General features: G+C 40.0%; 1 protein-coding gene across 1 annotated transcript in view; it reads left to right on the top strand.

Moving 5' to 3' along the window:
• The window catches only part of LOC114667235 (voltage-dependent P/Q-type calcium channel subunit alpha-1A-like), a 476,759-nt gene extending 449,277 nt beyond the window's left edge, over nt 1-27,482 (top strand). Inside the window, exons 46-49 of the mRNA XM_051920739.1 lie at nt 8,012-8,047; nt 15,120-15,312; nt 19,306-19,544; nt 26,734-27,482. Coding sequence (XP_051776699.1) covers nt 8,012-8,047; nt 15,120-15,312; nt 19,306-19,544; nt 26,734-27,411 — 1,146 coding nt within the window. The 3' untranslated portion in view covers nt 27,412-27,482. The remainder of the gene's footprint in view (nt 1-8,011; nt 8,048-15,119; nt 15,313-19,305; nt 19,545-26,733) is intronic.
• The last annotated feature ends 228 nt before the right edge of the window (nt 27,483-27,710 follow it).

Here is a 27,710-nt window from a genome sequence, read left to right as displayed (position 1 = left end):
GGACATAAATATACTGTACTGTACATTGTACTGTAGTAACAGAAAGAATGACAAAAAGTGAGTGTAAAAAAATTTCTTACCTTTATTCCTTCTAATCTCTTTACAATGTCTAATTTCACTTCCATCGAGATGGCTTTCCTCTTCTTCGAAGCACTACCATCTGAAGACTCTGACTTTCGTGTAGGAGCCATGATAAGGGCCACAGAGTCACACAAACAGAACACTTGTGCCGCGCTCAACCAAACTAGTTCACCAACTCCCTCACTCATACGCTGCCTTACTGCGTATTCTTCTGCTACGCTCAACCAAACTAGTTTGCCCATGTAGTCTGTAAGTACGACGCTAACGCCGTAAGCCAAAACACTCATTTTTTTACTTTTTTCCGGGGGTGAGCGTTGTAAACTCGAAACGTCGTATGTCGAGATGTTGTAACCCGAGGACACCCTGTACTAAGTTATCTGAAAGTTTTATTATCAGAAACCATGCAGAAAGTGTACTGTATTTCAAAGTTTGAATTGCTTTAATACTATTAAGTTAATCAAGAAGGTAAAAATACAGTGCAAGCAGGACGTTTTTTGACATCCGTCTACCAGCGGCTGTCAAAATGAAATAACACAGTCACAAAGCAAAATCAGCGCTAGGGTAGTTTTAGTGGGGGGCACTGGATTTTTACTGGGGTTTCTATTTGTGATTGTAATTTCTAATAAGGCACACACTATTTTTGATCCATTAACAAATATACCTCAGAGCACATAAAGAAAAAGATTACGGAAAAAGAACTTCATCCTGCACGATTCAATGCTGCGACAAGCCAAAGGCAGGTTGTATCGCTCAAACGCATGTTAGGTATTACGAGTCATTCACTTTTTCAGTATTTGCTACAGGTTCAATTGTAATTTTATTCCCTCCGTTAAATGAGTTCCTAAGTGGCACAAGCAGTGCAAAATACTTTCCAACATTTCATTTTGAGTTGCCTTTTTGGCCATATTTTTGATGCTGTGGAGCTCAACCTAACCACCGATATTGTGACACTGAATAGATTATTATGGTGAGAAATTCTACAGTAGTAATAATAATGAATGGATATACACATAAACAAACAAACAACACACATACTGTAGAGTGCAGCAAAGCCTGCAGTAGCGCTACTTGGTCTCGATGCCCAAATTGAAATTAGTGAAGAGATCTAATCTGATACCCGTGCTATGTACATTGCACAATCTAGATGCGGCCTCAGCGATTACGTATCCATTCAGCTTATGTGAAATGTACGATCCGCACATCGGCTGTAATTACATGCATCAGTTTTCTGTGTTGCAGAAACAGAGCAGAAAGGCTACAGCATTATTTGCCTCAGCATCTTCTATGTGATCTCCTCCAACTCTATTCAGAAAAGAATTTGGATGTGTAATAGCAGTGAAGACAGGCAGGACATTATTGTTAACCACTTTAATGAATTTCCAAAGATAGGAGATCTTTCAAATGAGACAAATAACATTTTAATTTCTGTCCCTACACCTCTCTCTGTCTCTCTCTCTCTGGTTTTAATGAGTTGCGTGTTGAACAGAAATGATGTAGTCAAGCCACAAAAACTGTTTAAACTCAGATCAGATGTGGACAAACAAAAATTAAACAGAATTCACTACTGCATACAAAAGTGGCCTCTATCTGCTTTCAAAAAAATGAAAATTGTGTGGTTTTTGGGTGTTTGCACTAAATCTGATCTGTGTCAGATAAGTGAAAAAAATCAGAATTAGATCATAACGTCATAGTACAGTGGTACCTTGAGATACGAGTGCCCCAACATGCCGAGTTTTTTTGAGATACGAGCTGTCACTACGCCGATTTTTTGCCTTGAGTTACAAGCCAAAATTCGAGATATGAGCCATCAAAGAGCTTGTAGCCACACATTTCCAAGGAACTGACGATGGAGGAGCTGACGGAACTACAGACGCAGCAACATACAGAGGTTCTGCGGGAGATTGGTATCGCAGAGGAGCCAGAGGTGGAGGAGCTTATCTCTTCAAGTGAGATGATAAAGGAAGTGATAGATAGATAGATAGATACTTAAATTCACATACTCCTCCAGCAGCATACTGATAATAACAATATTAAATTAAAGAGTGATAACAATGCAGGTATGACAGACAATAACTTTGTATAATGTTAACGTTTACCCCCCCAGGTGGAATTGAAGAGTCGCATAGTGTGGGGTCTCCTCAGTCTGTCAGTGGAGCAGGATGGTGACAGCAGTCTGTCGCTGAAGCTGCTCCTCTGTCTGGAGATGATCCTGTTCAGTGGATTCTCCATGATTGACAGGAGTCTGCTCAGCGCCCGTCGCTCTGCCACAGATGTCAAACTGTCCAGCTCTGTGCCTACAATAGAGCCTGCCTTCCTCACCAGTTTGTCCAGGCGTGAGGCGTCCTTCTTCTTAATGCTGCCTCCCGAGCACACCACCGCGTAGAAGAGGGCGCTCACCACAACCGTCTGATAGAACATCTGCAGCAGCTTATTGCAGATGTTGAAAGACGCCAGCCTTCTAAGGAAGTATAACCGGCTCTGTCCTTTCTTACACAGAGCATCAGTATTGGCAGTCCAGTCCAGTTTATCATCCAGCTGCACTCCCAGATATTTATAGGTCTGCACCCTCTTCACACAGTCACCTCTGATGATCACTGGGTCCATGAGGGGTCTGGGCCTCCTAAAATCCACCACCAGCTCCTTGGTTTTGCTGGTGTTCAGGTGTAGGTGGTTTGAGTTGCACCATTTAACAAAGTCCTTGATGAGGTTCCTATACTCCTCCTCCTGCCCACTCCTGATGCAGCCTACGATAGCAGTGTCGTCAGCGAACTTTTTCACGTGGCAGGACTCCGAGTTGTACTGGAAGTCCGATGTATATAGGCTGAACAGGACCGGAGAAAGTACAGTCCCCTGTGGCGCTCCTGTGCTGCTGACCACAATGTCAGACCTGCAGTTCCCAAGACGTACATACTGAGGTCTGTCTTTAAGATAGTCCACGATCCATGCCACCAGGTATGAATCTACTCCCATCTCTGTCAGCTTGTCCCTAAGGAGCAGAGGTTGGATGGTGTTGAAGGCGCTAGAGAAGTTCAGAAACATAATTCTTACTGCACCACTGCCTCTGTCCAAGTGGGAGAGGGATCGGTGTAGCATGTAGATGATGGCATCCTCCGCTCCCACCTTCTCCTGGTATGTGAACTGCAGAGGGTTGAGGGTGTGGCGGACCTGTGGCCTCAGGTGGTGAAGCAGCAGCTGCTCCATGGTCTTCATCACATGCGACGTTAGGGCGACAGGCCGGAAGTCATTCAGCTCACCAGGACGTGATACCTTTGGGACTGGTATGGCAATGTGGGAAAAAGTTTCGGACTTTATTGAAAAGAAACCCCCTGAAAAAGTTGCAACTGGTCGTGCAGCGGCGCTATTTAATGACACTCACCTAACTCATTTCAGAAACATTCTAAAGGGGAGGAAGAAACAAAGCTCCTTGGACAGGTTTCTATTGAAACGCCCTGCGAATGAAAGTGACGAAAGTGTGGCAAAGAAGAAAAAAACTAGTGAAGAAGAAAATCAAGTTAAGCAAAAGTGAAATGAAAGAAAAAAATAATACAATACGCTAATCGGCTCCGCCAACATCTGTTTATTTCTTTAGATTCTCTTTTATGTATTAGGTTTTATTTTGTTTGTTTACAGTATTTGCTCATTATAAATACATTTTTCTTATGTTGAAAACATTTAACAAAAAATTGGGGTGGTTTTTTTGGGGGCTGGCACAAATTAATCTCATTTCAATTAATTTCAATGGGGAAAATTGATTTGACATATGACATTTTGAATTATGAGCTCAGTCACGGAACGAATTAAACTCGTATCTCAAGGTGCCAGTTTAGTGTCAACAAAACTGTATTTAAGATGATATACAATATATTAATATACTGGAACACATGGAGTATTTGTTACTATGACAGGCTGTTCAGTGACATTCCCTTGTTTAAAATAAATATACTTTCCACCATAATAAGAACAATTAAAATCAGGTGACACTGACAAGAAGCTGTAGGCTTAAGATATCATGAAGGCCTTCTGTTTATCTGCCTTATTCTGTTGATGAACAAAAACAAAGGACGGCACAGGCAATGGAGGCTAATGCACCACTAATGTCTAACAAGCTAATGTGTCACGGGAAAACAAATGAGACATTAAGTTAAGTGGCATGAACGGGAATGGAAGTAAAGGCAGAGGATAGTGCATTTCACCAAAGCAGTCCCTTTTCTTCCAAATGTTTTTGTCTTCACCTATAGATAAGATGTTCTTAATTCATTTTCACGTGTGTCGATTGTTACAGTCAGAAAGGTCACACAATCAAGGTCATACTTAATGCACGTTTGTTATCTTTTGGTTTGTTTTTTTCTTTAAATTTCCCACTGATCCCCTTACCCCGCTACCCACTCCCTTATCCTGTTCTCTCGTGAATGTTACACCTTTTTCCAATCCGTCAAATTTGCGTTTCTCACTTGCTTTCCCCTGCATGCTAAAAAGACCGACTGTCTCTGTGTGACATAAAAACTGAAAATCCTGAAGGAGAAGAGAAAGGTACAGAAAAAAAAACGATATGCCAGACATGAGCTCTTGTAAATTAAAAGGCTTTACTGAATTATCAGTTGCCCTTTGATGTCATGTGTATCTTTAATTTCTGGGTAAAGGGGGAAATTCATATAAGAATAGTGTGCATTTACAAAGTTGTGCGCCTATAAAGAAAGACCTTCTTGCAAAGTACGTCATTCAGGGTAATTCCAGAAATTCAAATATATCCCCTTGTTAATGAAAATTTTGAAATAAATCTGTGAAAACTGTGAATTTTACCATGTATAAATATATATGTTGTATTTACAGTATGTGTCTAAATCAGAATATACTATTTTTGTGTTTATATTCTAACATAAGAAGTGGCTGGGTGACTCTTAATGACAAAGTAACATTACATCACATCCCTATCGAGAATCTGGACATTGTCAGTAATCTACTGTTCATAGTATTTTACTATAAAAATAATAATATAATATTATAATATTTAATAATAATATTTTTAATTTAAAAATTAAACAGGGGGCAAATAGATAATATTTTATCTGTTCATCTATCTATCTATGTGTCTATCTGTCTAATAGTCATATTTTAAAATGTTAAGATTCCAAGCTCTCCTGCCTTCAACCGTGCTGTCCTGCCATATTAGATGTCCAGTATTAGTCAACAGCGCTTTGGAAGACCAGGGTGGTATAAAAATAAACTAATCCAGTATTCAGTACCACATTGTGATAACACCAGGGCATAAAAAATAAACTAGACTATAAAGATGGCACACCTAGATTGTGTAGTGGGTGCAGCAACGCACTGTACCAGTGCATGCTCCCCGACTTGACTTGACTTGACACGACACCCAGATTTGAAAATTTTGTATTATTTGATAATAAAGCATTCTTATTATTTACACATCGGTTCGGCACAGTTGCTGCAGGCAGTGGATAGACTGTCAGGCCACAATTTTGATTCTAGACCTTATATGTGAGTTACATGTGATCCCTTATGAGTTTTCTTCATGAACTCCCATTCCGTCGCACACTTCAAAGTCAAGTTGTGACTCTAAATGAAACCTGTGTGTCTCGTTCAAGAGCAGCCCTTCCCTTGACAGCTGCTTACAGTCCTGAATTGAATACGTGCATCAGAAAATGGTCCACAGGACCTACAGTACATTTCTATGCACACATTTTTAATTATGGAAATATAGTTTGTCATTTTATAACATTAGAACCCTCTAGATGAGAACAGGCCATTCAGCCCAACAAAGCTCGCCAGTCCTATCCGCTTATTTCTTCCAAAAAAACATCAAGTCGAGTTTTGAAAGTCCCCAATGTCTTATTGTCTACCACACTGCTTGGTCTCTTATTCCAAGTGTCTGTCGTTCTTTGAGTTAAGAAAAACTTCCTAAAGTTTGTGCAAAATTTACCCTTAACAAGTTTCCAGCTGTGTCCCCGTGTTCTTGATGAACTCATTTTAAAATAACAGTCTCGATCCATTGTACTAATTCCCTTCATCATTTTAAACACTTCAATCATGTCACTTCTTAATTTTCTTTTGCTTAAATTGTAAACGCTCAGCTCTTTTAATCTTTCCTCATCACTCATCTCCTGTAGCCCTGGAGTCAGCCCAGTCACTCTTCTCTGGACCTTCTCTAGTGCTTCTATGTCCTTTTTGTAGCCTGGAGACCAAAACTGCACACAGGACTCCAGATGAGGCCTCACCAATGTGTTACAAAGACTTGAGCAGAACCTCCTGTGACTTGTACTCCACACATCAAGGCGCTATATAACCTGACATTCTGTTAGCCTTCTCAATGGCTTCTCCACACTGTCGCGAAGTCAATAGCTTAGAGTCCACTACGACTCCTAAATCCTTCTTATGAGGTGGACTCTCAATTTTCCGACCCTCCATTGTGTATTCAAACCTCACATTTTTACTTCTTATGTGTAATTCTTTACATTTACTGACAGTAAATTTCATCTGCCCAGGCCTATCTGCTGTCCAAGTCCTTCTGTGATGATATAACAGATTCCAAATAATCTGCTAATCCACCTATCTTGGTATCATCAGCAAACTTAACCAGCTTGTTCCTTATATTCATTCCTATCTAAATCATTTATAAATATTAACAATAGCAGCAGCAGGTGTCATGAGTTTCTAGGCAAAAGCATAGGCTAAACAAAGGATAATGGTCATACATCACATACATCTTCTGCAGAGTTTTCACTCAGATAAAGTTATTACATGCTGATTATCGTAGTTCAGAACAGGAGGTTGAAGGGGAAGTTAAACATCTGTGGCATAGGGGCTTATCTTAACACTGGCAGTGTCAGGACTCATAACAGTAGACCAGATTTTTAATCATGTGTCATTATTTTTCAAAATGCTGTCTTTAAAGATGATCTGGCTGGGTATTTGTAAGTTATATAAATTGTGTTTTCCTTGACTATCTTATTAATATAACTCTTTTTGGACAAGTTTTATAAATTGGAATGGTCTGGTTGAAAAATCATTTCCATGCTAGTGTTACAATAAGCCCATATGTGAAAAAGAATGAGCTTTCCTTTTAACACTGATGTTAAACTGGTAGGACAATGGCTGGTGCTAATACAGTTAGAGCTGTGGTGCAGATAACAAAGGTGGCATAAAAACACTTTCCATCGCCTCAACACAAAGTAGCACTACATGATTTCTCATTCGAGATTCTGAGAAGAGAATGGGCATCACTTGACAATAATTAACAGTGTTGACATCAAGAAAAAAGCGTTGGGACAAAGTTTGACTTTGGATGGGGATATGCCTTCAGGGTAAGGGTAAGGGTTGGGCGTGGAGTTTCAGGTGGTCTGTTTCAGCTGCTCGGGTCTATATTGGGTCAAGTGTACCTTTCCACCCTTCCTCTTCCACCGTCTCCATGATTCACAGATCGTTGTGCTCATTGGTGTCTATAAATTTGTTTTGCTTTCTCTCAAATGTACGCTGCATGATGTGCAGCGCTGTCACTATGTAAATGCATTTTTCTTTCAGTGTCTCATGCCCTGTGGTAAGTGTGTTATTGTGCTATTTGTGACTGCACTTGTCTTACTGCTGCTTGCTGTCTAACTGGGATATCTTGTGCTTTCTCTTCTTTTCCTCTTCCATTTCCCTTTCCTTCCCCTGTTTTGTCCACTCATACCCTCACTGCCCCTTCTTCTTTTCTGCATTCTTAAATACCCTTTCCTGTTTGTACATTTCCTCTTTACGTTGTTTGCAACCCTTTTTGTTGTAATTTATAACTTTTGCCTTCTGTTTTGTTTTTCATGTGGCTACTCTGTCCACTCCTCTTCCTCCCACCCTTTCCATTCCCTGCTTTCACTTTTCCTTCCTGATTCTGCCTCCTGCTTCGGTGTGTGTGCACCTCTTGTGTGGCTGTTGGCAGAGGAGGAAAGGGCGGCCCCGTGGGAATAACCTCAGTGTATGTACCTTGTCTCAGTCTCTTCTCTTGGCCTCCTCCACTTTTTTTAGAGAGATTTTGACTCTCCTTGTGTCTCTCTCTTTCTTTCTCTCTTTCTGTCTGTCTCTGATTATTTCTCCCTCTATAACTTAGTGCTTTCCATTTTTTGTGTGTGTGTTTTGTTTTTTGGGGTGACTTCTGACCTCATTCAGATGCTGCTGCTTTTGACCAGTACTTGCTAATAACCCGTAGATATGACAAAAATCAGTAAGAACTATCATTGTAACAACAATGCACTGGTCTCCTCTCATCTGCTTTATTACATGTCTTCTGTCTTTCTGATTGTCTCATTTTACTGCTGGATGTTGTGAAGTCTCATGTCAACTGCATGTATCACACAAAGTTATTTGGTGTCTCAAAGCTTTGTGTGTGAGGGATGTTCAGATGTCCTATCTCTCAAATGTCTTCAGGTAAAAGCAATGTTGACCACCACAGCACCTATGCAACAGACCAACATTTTTTTCCTAGTATGTAAGGCTTTCAAAATGCTCTACTAAAGAAATTACATAAGGACATATACATTCATTTTACCTGTACTTGGAATATGCCTTGTATGGACAGAAATTGAAGTAAACTATCATACAATATATCTGTTGACAGTGAGTGTCTAAGATGCTGACACAGTTCAAAAGTTTCAGTTTAAAATCTACCACACAGTAGAGCTGATCCATATGCCAATGGGGTAAGCAGGACCCATCAATGTAAAGCAACCCCAGAATCAAACTGAGTTCAGCGTAGGTGAGGTAAGGGTAAGGCCTCAGTTGACCAGGGAGTTGGCGAGGCCAGATTCTTCAAATAATAAACCCATTTTTTAGTTCTGTGGATTTTACGAAAGCCAAGAGAGGACGTGCAATATCGTTATTTTTTTAAATCGTTTCCTCAAGATAACAGACTAATTTTATCGAGATCGCGATAAAACAAAAGATCTTGTTTTCTTGAAATTATGAAATAATTGTATCTAACGTTTAATGTTTAGCTTATTGAAGCCACGTCCTGTTTGAAATGGTAGAAGAGCGGAACTGTATTGATGAGCAAGTCACATTTCTTTTAAATGAAGGGCTAACGCAGGCTGACATATGTTTATGCCTTAGTTTAGAAAATAATAACGTTAGTGTCCGTCATTTAAGAAGGCTTCAACTGTATAGGTGTGTCGCAATGTAAGCGAGCCTGATGCCAGGAGCAAAGGTTAAGTTTTGTTTTCTCAAGATCACAATAAAATTATTCCGCTATCTCAAGGAAACAGAGTTCGTTTTCTCGAGATAATGGAATAATTTTATCGAGATCCTGATAAAAACAAAAGATCTTGTTTTCTTGTAATTATGAAATAATTGTATCTAACGTTTAATGTTTAGCTTATTGAAGTCACGTCCTGTTTGAAATGGCAGAAGAGCAGAACTGTATTGATCAGCAAGTCACATTTTTGTTCAATGAAGGGCTAACGCAGGCTGACATATGTGTATGCCTTAGTTTAGAAAATAATAACGTTAGTGACCGTCATTTAAGAAAATGGTTAGCAAGGCTTCAACTGTATTGGCATCACAATCTAAGCGAGCCTAATGCCAGGAGCAAAGGTTAAGTTTTGTTTTCTCTATATCGCGATAAAACGGGGGGGGGGGGGGGGGGTAAACGTTAACATTATACAAAGTTATTGTCTGTTTTTTCCTGCATTGTTATCAATCTTTAATTTAATATTGTTTTTTGTATCAGTATGCTGCTGCTAGAGTATGTGAATTTCCCCTTGGGATTAATAAAGTATCTATCTATCTATCTATCTATCTATCTATCTATCTATCTATCTATCTATCTATCTATCTATCTATCTATCTAAAATTATTCCATTATGTCAAGAAAACAAATTTTCGTTTTCTCAACATCTCGATAAAATTAGTCTGTTATCTTGAGGAGACAATTTAAAAAAAACGATACTGCATGTCCTCTCTCTGCTTCCGTAGTATTTTCTTGCACATAACACACATACATACCCCAACCAAAGTACATAAATGTGTACATATACATATATATGTACTGTGCCTTGTATATTTGCACAAAATAACTGGAAAAATTGTGTCACTGAACATGCCCTCTTACATGCGTGTTTGTTGGAAGCCTTATAGTGAAGTGGACTGCAAAGATGTGCTATTCCTTTATAATTCCTGGTCAACACAAAATCAATATTTCAGCCATTAGATGTCAGATAAAATGCCAAAATGTTTATTGCTTCATTATTTGAGACCATTTTGATGTTCGCTGTTTATCTAAAAGTAAATAGTCTGTTTATACCCTTAAGTGTTTTGTGATGATGTGCTCTATGAAAGTGTTACACAAAAGATAAACACTCATTGATTGAACAAGTCTGTTTATGAAACAATATAGCAGCTAAAATTAGAATACTCTAGAAAATGTCTGAAACGTAATATCGTAGACCAACAGATTATTGGGTAGAGTTAATAGTGGTAAGTGTATAGGACAGCTACTGTATCTGGAATGGGTGCAGATATGTAAGATACATCCAACAGTTGGCACATTAGATACTCGATCTTTAAACTATTCTTTGGGTTTAAAATGACATATGAAAATGAACAGGGAAATGACCCGACCGTAAGCACAACCAAACTGTAGTTTCCTGCTAAAACAATAATAACATTTACTGCTCCTTTTACAGTGGGCTGTTCAACACCACCTGTACAGGTGCCAGCAGTAACTGATGTCACTGTCACCAGTCAATTTAGTGTAACAAAAACTCCAACTCTGTTGTTAGTCTAACTTACGTCCTGTAGCTACACTCAGTTTGTTAATTTAGACTCACTCCGCTGTAAATGTATCAAACCTGTGTTTTAGGTCATTCCAGCAACCTCATCCACATGTATGTTCTTTTTAGTGAGTTTATTAGTATTTTCCAATTGTTTTTGTAAACTAAAAGCAATTTACATTCACCAAGCTCATGTGCCAGTGAAATTTGCAAAAAGCATTTCTCAGCAGGGTTTGTTACATTATACTATTTTAATTTACTGGAATTATCCCAACCCAGCCTAAATTACAATGAGCAAAGGACTTAAAGAAGTAGAATATCCACCCCTCCATCCATTTTCCAACCCGCTGAGTCCTAACACAGGGTCACGGGGGTCTGCTGGAGCCAATCACAGCCAACACAGGGCACAAGGCAGGAACAAATCCCGGGCAGGGCACCAACCCACTGCAGGAAGTAGAATATAGTTCTGTAAAATAACACAAATGAATAAAGAGTTCACCAAAATTCAACTGAAAAAAACCCAAACTGTGTGCCAATCTTGAATCCTCATTACTAACTTGGAAACAAGAAGCCAAAGTATGACACACAAATTCTTTAAGAGCCTGGCGGCAAAGAAGACTTGCTCTCGGTGTATACAACATTGTTTTTTTCTTGTGCCCAGGTTTCTGTTTCCAATTAAATTAATCAGGAGGGTTTCATACACTGGCGGCACGGTGGCGCAGTGGGTAGCGCTGCTGCCTCGCAGTTGGGAGACCTGGGGACCTGGGTTCGTTTCCCGGGTCCTCCCTGTGTGGAGTTTGCATGTTCTCCCCGTGTCTGCGTGGGTTTCCTCTGGGCGCTCCGGTTTCCTCCCACAATCCAAAGACATGCAGGTTAGGTGGATTGGCGATTCTAAATTGGCCCTAGTGTGTGCTTGGTGTGTGGGTGTGTTTGTGTGTGTCCTGCGGTGGGTTGGCACCCTGCCCGGGATTGGTTCCCTGCCTTGTGCCCTGTGTTGGCTGGGATTGGCTCCGGCAGACCCCCGTGACCCTGTTTGGATTCAGCGGGTTGGAAAATGGATGGATGGATGGGTTTCATACACTGATCTTCCAGATGAACTTTCACGCAGTGCATTGGTCTCATTTTCAAGCCTTTGCTGAAACACATCAGATGATTGTGCCATGGTTTTAGAGAGCTGATCTGTGAGAGTTCATATGTCATGGTAATCATTTTGGCTTCATTATGTAAATTGCCGAGTATCGATGAGTTTAAATCCAGTGGTTGTTTAGTACTGTAGTGCAGCAGTGCATGGATCATATAACTGTATCTCGTACTGACCAAAGATCATGACGGTACTGAGCTGCTGCAGTCTACACTAGTGCTTTGTGCTTAATTATTTACTGTAAGCAACCCACCCATCTGAGAGTAAATGACTTCAACCTTGCTGCAGTGAACACAATCTTAAGGTATGCTAGAAATGATCCTATTGTACATTTTTGCATGTACAGTGTTTGTACAATTGGAATGTTGACAGGAGACCCCCTCACGGTCAGACAAGGAGTTAATGGTAGTGATTTAATTGCTGTCTTCTGCACTGTGTATCATCCCAAGACACTTCACAATCTTAGATATATAATTAAATTAGTTTTTAAATGATCGATTGACTGACTCATTTAGACATACAGGAAATCAAAAATGTTGATTAAACTTTAAATATACAGTGTGTATATATATACTAGATGTGTAAGCCTGTGCTGTAAAAAGTCCGGGTTCTAGAAACTATTCATGAAAAGAAAATTGAAATGTAGGGATGTCAGGTAATTGAACAGAACTACTCTGGGCATCTCTCTCCTAGGAGGATTTGTTTTGCCGACGTGCTCGCCTCCCTTCTGTATTAGCGGCTAAGCAACTTTGTCTTTTTTCAGAGGTTTCGTTTTGTCGATGTGTTCGCCTTGCTTCTGTACTAGCGGCTAATTGAGTGACTCCTTCTTCTGAAGTTTCATTTTGTTGACGTGCTCGCCTCGCTTGTGCATTAGCAGCAGGAGAAAAAGTAAAAGGGATACCGTTTTGCCGATGTGCTCGCCTCGCTTGTGAATTAGCAGCTAAACGACTTTGTCTTTCCTCTGAGGTTTTGTTTTGTCGATGTGCTCGCATCGCTTCTGCATTAGCAGTTAAGCGACTTTGTCTTTTTTCAGAGGTTTCGTTTTGCCGATGTGCTCGTCTCGCTTCTGACTAGCGGCTAAGTGAGTGACTCCTTCATCTGAAGTTTCATTTTGCCGATGTACTCGCCTCGCTTGAGAATTAGCAGCTAAACGACTTTGTCTTTCTTCTGAGGTTTCGTTTTGCCGATGTGTTCGCATCGCTTGTGAATTAGCAGATAAGCGACTCTGCCTTTCTTCCGAGGTTTTGTTTTGCCGATGTGTTCGCATTGCTTCTGTATTAGCGGCTAAACAACTCTCTTTCTTCTGAGGTTTTGTTTAGTCAATGTGTTCACCTCGCTTGTGTATTAGCTGCTGGAGGAAAAGTAAAAGGGATACCATTTTGTCGATGTGTTTGCCTCGCTTCTCTATTAGCGGCTAAGTGAGTGACTCCTTCTTCTGAAGTTTCATTTTGCCGAATGTGTTCTCATCGCTTGTGAATTAGCAGCTAAGCGACTTTGTCTTTCTTCTGAGGTTTTGTTTTGTCGATGTGTTCGTCTCGCTTCTCGATTAGGGGCTAAGTGAGTTTGTTTCCTCAGAGGTGGAGCCCTTACCCCAACTCCACCTGTCATTTCTGGGCCAGACAGACAGACACACTTCCAGACGTAGACTTTTACATATATATATACTGCATATACAGTACACTAATACATTCATAATACTGTATATACCATCCCAGCATATATCTTTTACTTTTTTTAAGAATAATACTACTGACACAGCAAATGACTCACTCCGGGTTACACGGCTGTTAGATTTTGGGAGCAAACTGGCAACTCATTGATTATATTTCAAAACCACCTTTCACAAAGAATATGTCCCAAAGCAGTTTGTTAGCTCAGGTAAGTGCTCACTCACCTACACTCCCACAAACTTATTTCTCAATTTTCTGCCTGCTCCATCTATAACCAACAACACCAGTATGCCACCACATCTCTTACCCCAGGGATAAGCTTAATGGCTGATAGGTTTTGTGCAAGGTTAAAGTGCACTGAGGACTGCTTTGAAGATAAGCACAGCTAAGTTACTGTTGTTTAAATACCACACACACACACACACACACACACACACACACACATCTTCCCTGCTACTGTCTTAAGAATTTGCAAGAAAGGTGCGACGTCCAATGGTTATTCACTGTAGCCCAGTTGTACTTCACTAACCGGCTGGAGGTATTGGCTCTGTGTAGGCCGACATACAACAGTTAAGTGCATATGGGACTTTGCCTCTCATATTATACTACCTTGACATGACCTCAAGGACTACAGCAGAATTAACAAAACATTTCAAAAACAAATTCTAAACGAGGCCTTATTTTAGGCCTTATTTTGCACATACCTGTATATGTGTCATATACAGTAAATAAATGTCTGCATAATCTGGCATCTTGATATTACAGGAAGGTAACATTGAGATGGTATTCTTTATCACTGGAGTATTGTTAGCGTCCGATAAATCTGAGTAGAGTACAGGCAATTAAGTCATCATGACAATGTGTTTTCCTGGGTGGCAACCATCAGTCATCTCATTCTTGAACAGTAAGAAGGGAAATTAAAAAGCAAAGTGTAACTATCAAAGACTGGCTAATGATTTTCAGATCTGTAAGATTTTTAGCATTTTCATTGAAGTATTTCACCTTTAGTTCAAGACTCAGAATGTCTACCAAAGAGTCAAAAGGAGACATCTTTCAGTGCCACAGCTGTTTGCTCTCTCATTGGATGAAACTGATAACCAGAAAATTGCAATACACAGTATTAAAACATAATCGATGTCAAAAGCACCAACATCTGAGCTAAAGAGTCATTCAGACTTACGGGGTTATAGTGCTCATATGAGTCTGGCATAACCTCTGAATAAAGTTTAAACTTTAAAAAATGCATTACTCTGAAAGTACATTGTTCCATGTGCTTGTGTAGATGACTGCATCATATTCATTTTCATATCATAGAGCTTTGACATGAATAACTGAAATCTGTAAAATCATAATCATGTTTCTTGTGCATGCTGTTTGTAAACAGTAGAATACAGTGGTGAAGAGATGCCAAATGTCACAAATCAGGAAAAATGATCCCCACTAACTGTCACTACTGTCTCTGTATCCTTGCAGACCATCACAGACACAAGCCCAATGAAGCGCTCAGCTTCCAGCCTCGGTCATGGCCGGTCCAAAGGTATGAGGCTTGACGATTACTCCCTCGAGCGGGTAATCCCAGAGGAGAACCAGCGACACCACCGCCGTCGAGAAAGAGGACATCGCACCTCTGAGAGGTCACTTAGCAGATATACTGATGCAGACACAGGCAAGAAGCTTTTTCATTTTTATAAGGAGTCTTACGTGGTATCGATGTTTATAAACAGCCAATGATATCTGTTTGTTTGTTAACTATTTGAAAATACCTTGCTTATTTTTTTGTATATTTACATTAATGCCCCCCTTAGCAGGTGTCATGTTAATGCAGGAGTTACTGCTATCACAGAACTGCAGTAAGGAAAGATACAAGAGATCTGTTGTCCCAGAGCCATTAGACTCTTCAACTCTTTACAACAGAGGCGCGAAGGTGGCTGAGCTCTGAACCTGATACTCCTCCTCTTCTCATAAGCTACTGTATATTAGATGTATTAGCTGTGCACTACATACTGTATACTGAATCTAATATCTCGCTACTTGGTCATGACTCTACATATAACCTTTTTTGTTCATTATTACCCTATCAGCACAAGCCATGTCACTTTATTTTATTTTACTTTGACATTAAGTCACTTTAGTATCTGTCACTTTGATATTGTGTGCCACCTGTCACTTTGGTAGCAGTATTATTTGCACAATTATTTGAGCCCAGTATTTAGTGTGCAGTAAGTGTGCTTAAATGTTTTTATTTAACTCTTCTTGGCTACTAGTACTTGAATTTCCCTCAGGATCAATAAAGTATCTATCTATCTATCTATCTATCTATCTATCTATCTATCTATCTATCTATCTATCTATCTATCTATCTATCCATCCATTATATAGTGCCTTTCATATCTATCTATCTATCTATCTATCCATCCATTATATAGTGCCTTTCATATCTATCTATCTATCTATCATATAGTGCCTTTCATATCTATCTGTCTATCTATTAGATAGATAGATATGAAAGGCACTATATAATAGATAGATAGATAGATATGAAAGGCACTATATAATAGATAGATAGATAGATAGATAGATAGATAGATAGATAGATAGATAGATAGATATGAAAGGCACTATATAATAGATTGATAGATAGATATGAAAGGCACTATATAATAGATTGATAGATAGATATGAAAGGCACTATATAATAGATAGATAGATAGATAGATAGATAGATAGATAGATAGATAGATAGATATGAAAGGCACTATATAATAGATAGATATGAAAGGCACTATATGATAGATAGATAGATAGATAGATAGATAGATAGATAGATAGATAGATAGATATGAAAGGCACTATATAATAGATAGATAGATATGAAAGGCACTATATGATAGATAGATAGATAGATAGATAGATAGATAGATAGATATGAAAGGCACTATATAATAGATAGATATGAAAGGCACTATATGATAGATAGATAGATAGATAGATAGATAGATAGATAGATATGAAAGGCACTATATGATAGATAGATAGATATGAAAGGCACTATATGATAGATAGATAGATAGATAGATAGATAGATAGATAGATAGATAGATAGATAGATAGATAGATAGATAGATAGATAGATATGAAAGGCACTATATGATAGATAGATAGATAGATAGATAGATAGATAGATAGATAGATAGATAGATAGATAGATAGATAGATAGATAGATAGATAGATAGATAGATAGATAGATGGATAGATAGATATGAAAGGCACTATATGATAGATAGATAGATAGATAGATAGATAGATAGATAGATAGATAGATAGATAGATAGATAGATAGATAGATATGAAAGGCACTATATGATAGATAGATAGATCTATCTATCTATCTATTTATCTATCTATCATATAGTGCCTTTCATATCTATCTATCTATCTATCTATCTATCTATCTATCTATCTATCTATCTATCTATCTATCTATCTATCTAGAAAACCTTTTATTAATCCCATGGGGAAATTCAAATGCATACAGCAGCAGAAACATACAAAAAGTATAAAAGCTCACAAGGCAAATCCTACAGCCACCAATCAATAAGTAAGTAAATACACAAAAATAAATAATTAAAGATACATTTAACAAGCAATGCTGTTTCACACATCCAGTGACACTGTCTATGTGGAGTTTACACACTCTGTGGGTCCCCATAAACGTACAGCTTAGGGTCAGTGGTCACTCTAGGTAGGCCCCATGTGAGTGTGCTAGGTGTGTGTGTGTGTGTGTGTGTGTGTGTGTGTGTGTGTGTGTGTGTGTGAGGGTCCTGTAAAGCACTGTCTCCCTGTCCCGGGTTGGCTCTTCACCTGCACCCAGTACTTCCACAATAGGTTTTGCACCCTGCAACGCTGAATTGGAATAAGCAAGTTGGCAGATGTATCTACTGTATTTTTGCATGCATACAGCCCCCTTTTCACTTGTAGTAGCAGTTTTTATAAATATATTTGACAGTATAAATGCCTCTTTTTATATTAACCAATAATGTTTTTTAAAATCTTCTATAAACACAACAATCTTCATTTTACATGATGGCTGTCTATAGTAAACACTATCCCAATATCATTGCTGATGACTTTAGAAATAAAATGCACAACAAAAGAGAGGCGTACAACTATCACATACTGCAGAGTAGTTCATGGAGACAAAGAAAAAGATTCATTGAAGATGGCAGCAGATAACACTTCTTCACCCTATGGGTCTTATGAAATATAACATATACCATCAGGGCCGTCTTAACAGCATTACAGGCCCCCAGGCAAAGCAGTGCACTGGGGCCCCATAGCTACGCAGCCACTCACAGGAATATAAAATGTAAATGGTCGATAAAATTAAACATATGGCCCTGCGGTGGGCTGGCGCCCTGCCCGGGGTTTGTTTCCTGCTTTGCGCCCTGTGTTGGCTGGGATTGGCTCCAGCAGACCCCCGTGACCCAGTAGTTAGGATATAGCGGGTTGGATAATGGATGGATGGATGAATAAATTAAACATATGTTTATTGTATCGGTACTTCCAACAAAATCAGTGTGTAAACATTAAAAAATATGTTGAACAGCAAAGACTAATCAACAAGTCACAACACACATAGATTAGCTTGGGGCTCCAATGCTTGTGGGGCCCCTGGGCAACTGCCCAGCATGCCCATGCGTTAAGACCGCCCTGACCACTATGTCATATACAGTAAATGATGCAGAGAATTTACTTCATTGAAACAGGAATGAGTTCAAAACTACAGTATTAGCCCCACACATTGTTATCTGTCTGCCAAGTTGTGTGTAATGCAAGGCACCAAGAGGACATCTAAATCCATTGGCAGTAACTCGTGCAAAGTGTTACAAACACTGGATGACAGCAGGACGTATAAAAACTGCGATCCACAACTGTCTGTCTCTCTCTCTCTCTAAAACTGGCACCCAAGAGTCACACTCAACTCACTGCCAACCAGATGCCATTGCATTTTCAAGCTGGTATGCCAAACTGCACTCTCATTGCTACTGAAGGCCTCTACTGTATGTCCGTCTGTCACTCTGTGGGGCTTACTCACTGTTTTGTGCCAGTCTGGGGGTGCCAAGGAGGTCAGGCACCATTTCACTAGGAGCTACAAGAAGAGTTTGGTCTTCTGTTTGAAGCGAATGTACCTGACTGCGTTTTAATAGGATCACCAATAGTTTGCAGCATACCACTTCACAGTCTAACCTGAACTAAATGTTCCATTTGCATCTCATCAACAGAATTGTGTTCAGAATACAAAATGATTTTTTACTTTAACCCCCCTACCTGCACATTTTTCATTTGTAAATACTTGCATTCCCATGGTTATTTTCCCCTTCCATGTTTAGTCCCTAATACTCATTTCACCCAGGTAATCGCATTTATAGCTCAAAGTATCATAAAATTTAAGTTTTTGAAAAACACTGACTGTAAAATAATGTGCTGTATTGTGTGTGGAAACCAAGTGACATTCAGTTTTTCCCACCTGACTCGATATTGCATGACATGATCGATGCAATGTGTTGTCTTCAGTGCAAACAGCATTAGTGGTCATTTCCCTGAAGAGATATGTCTGGCTGCAGTGTGTCCTTCTATAACCCGTCTCTTGGTTTTCAGGATTAGGCACCGACCTCAGCACAACAACGCAGTCGGGAGACTTACCTCCAAAGGAAAAGGACCGGGAGCGTGGCCGGCCAAAAGACAGGAAGCACCATCACCACCATCATCATCACCACAGTTCAGTGGATAAGGACCGTTACCCTCCTGAGCGTCATGATTATGGTGGACAGCGAATAAGGGATCGACGGTGGTCACGCTCTCCCAGTGAAGGCCGTGACTGCATGCCTCACAGACAGGTGGGCCTCATACATAGTTGTCCACATAAATGAATACTGTAAAAAAATAAATTAATAATAATAATCCACACCTTTCCTTCAGCTGTTTTCCATGCTTATCTATTACATCATTTCTGGAGGTCTTGCAGTACTTGGCCCTTTTCTATGCGTACAATGCAAGTCTGAATCAAAAGCACCTTTCACACTAGCACTCCAGCCCTTACTTGTAAACCACAATTAATCTGATTGTCTTTTAAACCTTTGAACCTAAAAAAGTGCCTACCATTGTTAATGGTGTCAAGTCAAGTTGGGGAGCATGCACTGGTACAGTGTGTAGCCGCACCCACTACACGACGAAACAACCCGGGATCCCAGTTAGCACCCTCCCAGGCAGTCCCACCCATCTAGATGTTACGTGGGCGACCCCTTGGCCTGGTTTAGCCACTCAGGTCCCCAACAATGACGATCTTACGAGCTGGGTCACCCTCGGGGAAACGCGTCACATGGCCGTAGTGCCGTAACTGACGCTCCCTCACAATGCAGGTCATGTGCCTCATTCGGGACTCCCATGAGCAACACAAAGTCAAACCAACGGTATCCAAGGATTTTCCGGAGAGACACACATGAAGGAGTCCAGTCTTCGTCTCAGGTCACTGGATAGCATCCATGTATCACAACCATATAGCAAGACAGGGAACACCAGGACTCTAAAGACTTGGACCTTCGTCCTTTTGCATGGATATCAGGAGTAAATTAACTCTAAATTTAATTTCAAATATGGTTAACCCATGTAGGTAAAGTTAGCTCTGTTGAACCTTTGAACCGTTTCGTTTTCAGTGTTTGTAGTAGCTATTGAATGAAAAATATCCCAGCATATATAATACAATACAATACAATTTATTTTTGTATAGCCCAAAATCACACAAGAAGTGCGCAATGGGCTTTAACAGGCCTGCCTCTTGACAGCCCCCCAGCCTTCACTCTCTAAGAAGACGAGGTAAAACTCCCAAAAAAACCTAGTAGGGAAAAATGGAAGAAACCTTGGGAAAGGCAGTTCAAAGAGAGACCCCATTCCAGGTAGGTTAGGCGTGCAGTGGGTGTCAAAAAGAAGGGGGTCAATACAATACAATACACAGAACAGAACAAATCCTCAATACAGTATAAAAATAAAAATTTTAGAAGTACGGAGCAGAATTTAACAGTAGATGATATCACGTAAGAAGATTTGGATATATTTAGAGTCCTGGAGACCTCATCCATCAAGCTGCCTCCCCCATTTGGCCATTCCATGGCTGAAACAGTGCTGGGCCAGCCAATCCGATGAAAGGACCCCTCCTTCCCACAATTCCTGCGATCCTCCATCAGGGATGACTTTACTTTAGGCCGACAAAACAACTTGACAGGTGGGCCATGGCACCAAGTGCCACATTTGAGTACCGAGAAGAGAAACAGGATAGATAGATAGATAGATAGATAGATAGATAGATAGATAGATAGATAGATAGATAGATAGATAGATAGATAGATAGATAGATAGATAGATAGATAGATAGATAGATAGATAGATAGATAGATAGATAGATAGATAGATAGATAGATAGATAGATAGATAGATACTTTATTAATCCCAAGGGGATATTCACATAGGTGAGAGTTAGTATCCAATTATAACTATCTTGTCACTTTTGTTTTAGTGCTAATGACTAACAACAGAGATGCAGTCTGTACAGTTAATCAGCAGCTCTAGTCAGGGTGTGCTAAACTGAAGTTGTGAGTCTTCAGCCGGGATTTAAAAGCTGAGACCGAAGGGGCATCTCTTATAGTAGCAGGCAGACCAGTCCACAGTTTAGGGGCCCTGTAACTAAAAGCTCGACCTCCCACTGTTATTTTATTAATCCTTGGAATCATAAGCAGAGCGGCATCTTGAGATCTTAATGTGCGCTCTGGTTTGTAACTCATGATAAGTTCCAACAAGTAAGCCGGACCTCGGCCGTTTAATGCTTTATATGTTAAAAGGAGGATTTTGAAATCTGCCCTAAACTTAACCGGGAGTCAGTGTAAGGATTTAACTGGAGTTACATATAGCAATTGTTTTTCCATCCATCCATTATCCAACCCACTATATCCTAACACAGGGTCATGGGGCAATTGTTTTTGCCATTGAATAAAACAAAAATACTCATAATGTGAAAATGACGACAACATTTCATACGTCATTACAAATGGGTTATAAATAAAAAAATAAGAAACCTGAATGCAAGTTCAAATGAAACTGTTCAGGTTAAGATAACCTGAATTATTAATGTAAATCAAAAAAATCCAATAAATCCCATACATAGTAGTACCAAATGAAAACATGGCATTTAAAGAAAGGTTCTCCATCAAACTGTTTATGGTGTTAACATAGCATTACAAATTTGTATAACCTTGCCACCGTCTATTAAGAAGTGTGATGCTGGCTAGTTCACGACTCAGTTAGGTTTACTGTTGTGTTTGATTTTGACAAACTAAAATGACAGCACATACAGTCTCCGTGTCTTTTTGCAAAAATTGCCACTAAAGATACGGTTTCAAATAAGTGCGTACCAGCATTATAAAACAGCTGATCAGCAGAGTAGGCAGGGCAACATAAATACGAAAGCAGGGGACTTGACTTGCATGGCAGGTTTTCCATACTAGATTTTAAGTAAAAAGTACAAAGGAAGAGAGCACTTTACCTTGATCTCACTTTGAATTGATGGCAGCTCTTGCTCCTAAAAAGCAAAAAGAGCAGGAGTTCCATTTATCCTTGCAGTTTTTTTTGAGCCCACTTTCTCCAATATAGAAAATACAGGGTGGTCCAGATCTAATTATGCAACTGTTTGACTGACAACCGTCTCCCCGCCATTTTGGAATGCAGGGCAGGTGCTGCCATCTATCGGCAACAAAAAGAATTATAAGTGAAATCTCTATGTGCACGTCTTAAAATTAATTCAAAAGAAGTTAATTCGCAGCAAAAACAGATCACTAATTAAGAAAAGGGTGTAGCAGTAGGGGGCGCTAGACCTCCCTTGAACCCACAGATACCGCTCCAAACACCAGGTAAAACTATAAGTATTATTTATTTTATGATAATACTGTACATAAAGAACCCTCCACTCCACACTACACATACAAGTACGATATAATCACTCATCAATAACAATCCTCCACTCCCAGACACTTCGCCACCCTACCTCCCAGCTCAGCTCAATGTCTGGGCTTTCCCACAATCCTTTTATATTCCCTGACCCGGAAGTGTTTCCCATCCTAAAGTCCATGTGATTTCTTATCACTTCCGGGTCAGATAAAAAGTCCTTCTCTTCAACCCGGAAACACATCGTTCCTTCTGGTCATATGATCATGACGTGCTTCCGGGTTATAGGGCACGAATGAGTCCTTGAGCCTCCCTGCAGCGTCCTCTGGTGGGCCCCACGGTGTCCAGCAGGGTCGGGAATAAAAACTCCATTGTCCATAATTCCCTGCTGGTCTTCGGGGCACTTCCATGCTACAGGGAGGGCTCCATCTAGCGGCCTGGGGGTATTGGCCGGGATGAACAGCCGGCCATCTCCCACAAGGGTTAGAATGAAAACCTGCAGCCCTCCAGGACCGGAGTTGGGCACCCCTGGTATAAGTCATGCCTTGATTCCTCTCCTGAATCCAAGCACAGCGAACTATAACTTCACACACATTGCTGTTTTCTCTCTTGTATCAAAGATTTCTGATTCTGATGAGACAGCAATTGCAACTCTTTTGCACGGTGTAAATAAGTTTCCATTTATTAAAATGTTACTGATTTGCTATTTTGACAGTGGGCATATTATATTTTCCCGTTCCAGTTCCTGCTCTTTATCTGCTGGAGCGCTACATTGCCATACACCCAGTAATTAAGCTGGATTGCTAATGTGAAACTGGCTTTTAAAGACTTTGTCACAGTACTGCAAACCTTCAAAAATGTTTTACTTAAGCTGTTGCTGTATATTTGAAGGAAAGCCTAAACATTCTCTTTCATTGTCCGATTCTAGAAACAGTAATGGTAAAGATCCAGAAGTGAATCATTTACTATATATTAGTTTCTTGCATTTTGTGAACCTGCACCTGAGTATTATACCTTGTTGGGTGGGATACTCCTGCTGAGATTACAAATGGATAGACTTTACCTACATTGATAAATAAAAGGAAATAATAAACTTATAAGGTGGAATGTAGCATAATAACATGCAGGCTTACTACTGATATGTTCACAGTTTTTTCAAAACCCTTCTCATAGAAATAAAAATGATTCAGGTCTGTTTATTCTGTTAAGTATGTACCAATGTTTTATACCTTTTATTGTATTACAATCTGGAATTCTAATGTAATTTATTGTATCATTTTTGTCATTGAACAACACAGAAAACTCAATAATGTGAAAATATATTTCCGCAGATCTTTCACAATTAATTATAACTGTAATGCAGAAAACAACTGTAGCCTTCCGTATTTTGCGAAAGGTCTCTGCCAGCTGTGCACATCAGTACGCTACCACTTTCACCCACTGTTCGTCCCAGTGTTGCTCAAACATCCTCATTTTGGATGGGCACTATTGGGGCACAGCAATTTCATCCTCCTGCTATGAACTTTCAGTTAGATTTATGTCCAGACAGAGCAGTGAGTGAGGTTTTAGCTCAATGTTTTGGGCCTTTGCCCTGCTAGAAGCTACATTTTTCTTATGTTTCTGTTCTCTTGGAAACTGCAGGTAATTCCCTGCCTAGATTTTGCTGCATTCATTAAGTCAGGGGGTCTCCAACATGTCGCTCACGAGATACCAGTAGCTTACAACCCCTTTCCAAGCAGCTCGCCAAAGCGTTTTGATTTGTCAAATTAGAGCTGGACGATCTTTCCAAAAAAATCACATCATGATCCACAATTTGAATTGCAATCTCTCTTTTCAATGTGGCATACACTTAAGAGAATATCCGGACTCAAACTCAGTAAGACTTAAGTAACACTTTATCACACAAAGTTGAATTCAATTGTTCTCTCGTTCGCTAGCTAAGCGGAGTTAAGGAACACGCCCCGAAGCTGGCGAGTGACTGAGGAAGGCCTCTCCACTCGGCCCATTGTGTGGATCTCAGATTTGTGCAAGTAAATCGGTACGGCAAGCAAAATATGAAACATAGCAAAATGAGAGAAGTCGCAAAATCAACCGGAATGTTCAAGCAAATTATAGAAGAAAAAAAAAAAACGATTTAAATCCATTAAGTAGTTCTCTCATGAAAAGCGGACAGACAGAGACATTGGATTTTATATCGCTGGCTAAGCGGAGTTAAGGACTACCGAAGCTGGCGAGAGAGTGAGGAAGGCCCCTGCCCTCTGCCTGCTGCGTGGATCTCAGATTCGTGCAAATAAATCGGTACAGCAAGCGAAATATGAAACATAGCAAAAAGGGGGGAAGTCGCAAAATCAACCGGAATGTTCAAGCAAATTATAATACTAGGGTGTTGTACCATGTTAGCCATTATGAATGTAGAGAAAAGCCAAGCAAAATGACACCTTTTATTGGCTAACTAAAAAGATTACAATATGCAAGCTTTCGAGGCAACTCAGGCCCCTTCTTCAGGCAAGATGTCATTAGAAAAACATCCGCTCTAAATCCGTTAAGTAGTTCTCTTGTGAAAAAAAGACAGACATTGGATTTTCGATATTCTACAGTATATTAGTAAACCTTCAAAATAATGTGCAGTTAAAGTCTCAACAGCATTCCTGGAGCTTAGTAGAGCCAGAGAACTAAAAGAATCGTCACCAAGCAGATCTGAAAACGTCGTCTTTGTTTGGGTCTTCATACATCGGTGAGTCTAACATGAATGTCATGAAGTCAAAGTTCAGAACAAGATGGACAGACGGACATTGAAATGACTCCATAAGAGTGAACCTCAGTGGCTCCACTCCACCGTACACCTCAGTGCCAGTCATCTTGACGAACTCAAAAACACATCACATATGCGACTGGACATGTGAATAAAGTGACACAGTGACATGTGACAAAATGACAAATGAAGAAGTCAGATCTGTGGATTATAATTGCATTGTTTTGTTCTGACAGCCTTCATGTTTTAATTCAATACTGTGAGATACACGAGAAAATGCATAGAGACGTACAAAATGCACTTGCAGGTGAACTCAATTTTTTTTTTTGATGCTTTAATGCAAAATGTGAATTGTGGACACCAACCATTTGTAAATATTCAGGCAAAACGAGCGTATTCAGTTTGTCTGGGTTGAGAATAAACGTTAGAAAACATGAGGAGCGCTCGGCCATTTTCATCAGGTTTAGGTTGGAGACCCCTGCATTAAGTCTTCTGTATCCATGTCTTCCACACCCTGAGATTGAACGGCACCCACATAATGTAAACGTGCTATCAGCGGATCCCTCCGACGCAGGTTATATGAGAGCAGAATCTACTGTCGGTGGGATCTGTCATTCCTGTTTTTCCATAGAATTAACTGAGAAGGAGCTGCAGAGATCTGTTTCACTGGAGTTCTTTGTGTTTTGGTCAATGGCCTTATAAAATGGCAATTAAGTCCATGGAGGGGTGATGACTTTTTATGATGACGTTTGTGCAAAATAACCTACATGTGTGATTTTTCTAATTACTTGTTTTATTTTACAGTCCAGCATGCGTTATACATTGTTTTTTTGTTGCTTCTTTAATTTAGCTTGCTTTATGATTACTGTTGCTGCAACTGTTGTTCTTGTTGTTGTTGAGCCGATGTCCTAGGAGAGAAAGAATGTGATTGGATATTTTCAGCTAATTTTCTGAGACCCATTAATTATGCATGCAGCAGCCTCGTCCAACCACAGACTTAGCTGCTAAGTTCATTTTACTCTTTTTGCGCCAATAGGACTAAAGTTTAAGTGGAAATGCTATTGGAACACCAAGACTTACAGAAATCAATTTCTCTTTTTACTTTTTTGTCTTTTCTTTCTGTAATTGTTGCCTCTCTCTCTGTGTTTTGTTTTGTTATTTGGAAACCCTTTTTTATTTTTCTGTTGTGTTTTTTTGTTTTCCATCCCTCTTTTTTTTTCTTTTGTTTTTTTGTTTTTTTTTGCTTGGGTGTCATTTTTTATTATTCTGTCTCTGTGTTGTTTCTTCTTTTGTTGTTAATTTTGTTGTATCTTTTGATTTGCTTTGTTTCAATTTTCATGTAGGGCAGTAGTTCGGTGAGTGGGAGCCCTGTCCCTTCAACATCTGGCACCAGCACCCCTCGCCGCGGCCGCAGACAGCTCCCACAGACCCCTTCCACTCCCCGTCCCCATGTCACTTATTCCCCAGTTGTCCGTAAGGCCATGAGCACATCGTGTACACCCCATCCGCAATCTGGCAGGGTTCCAACACCTGTTCCTCGACGATTATCCCCTCCGGCGCCCGAGCATCACCATCACCACCACCATCGAGGAGGGCCTCACACAGAAAGACACAGCTCTGCTCCATGGAATCCAGAGCGCAGCGATTCCCCACGAGCACAGAGGCATACCAGTGGCAGCCGGTGGTCTACCGCCAGTTCCCATATGTCGCAGCAGGACCACGAGCAGGACAGATGCTACTATCAATGCTCGGGATCAGAAGATGAGGATGACCATCGCACCTTTAAAGAGGCCATGATATCAGCCCCTAACAACAGTTCCAACATGGGGCGCTCACCCAGGACTTCCCATCGGGCACCCCCCTCGCCATCGAGGCATGTTACTACTAGGCGGGTGCCCAATGGGTATTACACCTCTTCCTCCCCCCACCATCAAGGGACACAGAAGCAACTGCAAAGAGGAGGCACCAGAAAGGGCCTGCATGAACCCTACAGTGAAACTGATGAGGATGACTGGTGCTAGCCTCGAGTTCTTTTTTGGTTTTTTTTTTCTCCTTTTCTTTTAAGGAAAGCCACAGCACTCTCTCTCTCTCTCTCTCTCTCTCTCTCTCTCTATTGTTTATATATATATATATATATATGTATATGTATATGTATGTATATATATATATATGTGTATATATATATATTAGAATAATTCTAAATTTGCCAAGTGAAGACAAAATAAGAAACAAGGGTGTTTTTTTCTGTGGCCTTGTTCTGTTGTGGTGAACAGAGGAAGATATGTCAATTTTTGCAAAAAAAAAAATCCTTGCAGGGAGG

Source organism: Erpetoichthys calabaricus, chromosome 17 (assembly GCF_900747795.2).
Source record: "Erpetoichthys calabaricus chromosome 17, fErpCal1.3, whole genome shotgun sequence".
In the NCBI taxonomy this organism is placed as follows: domain Eukaryota; kingdom Metazoa; phylum Chordata; class Cladistia; order Polypteriformes; family Polypteridae; genus Erpetoichthys; species Erpetoichthys calabaricus.
Note: the sequence above shows the minus strand (reverse complement) of the source record. Positions and strands in the feature narration are given on the sequence as shown.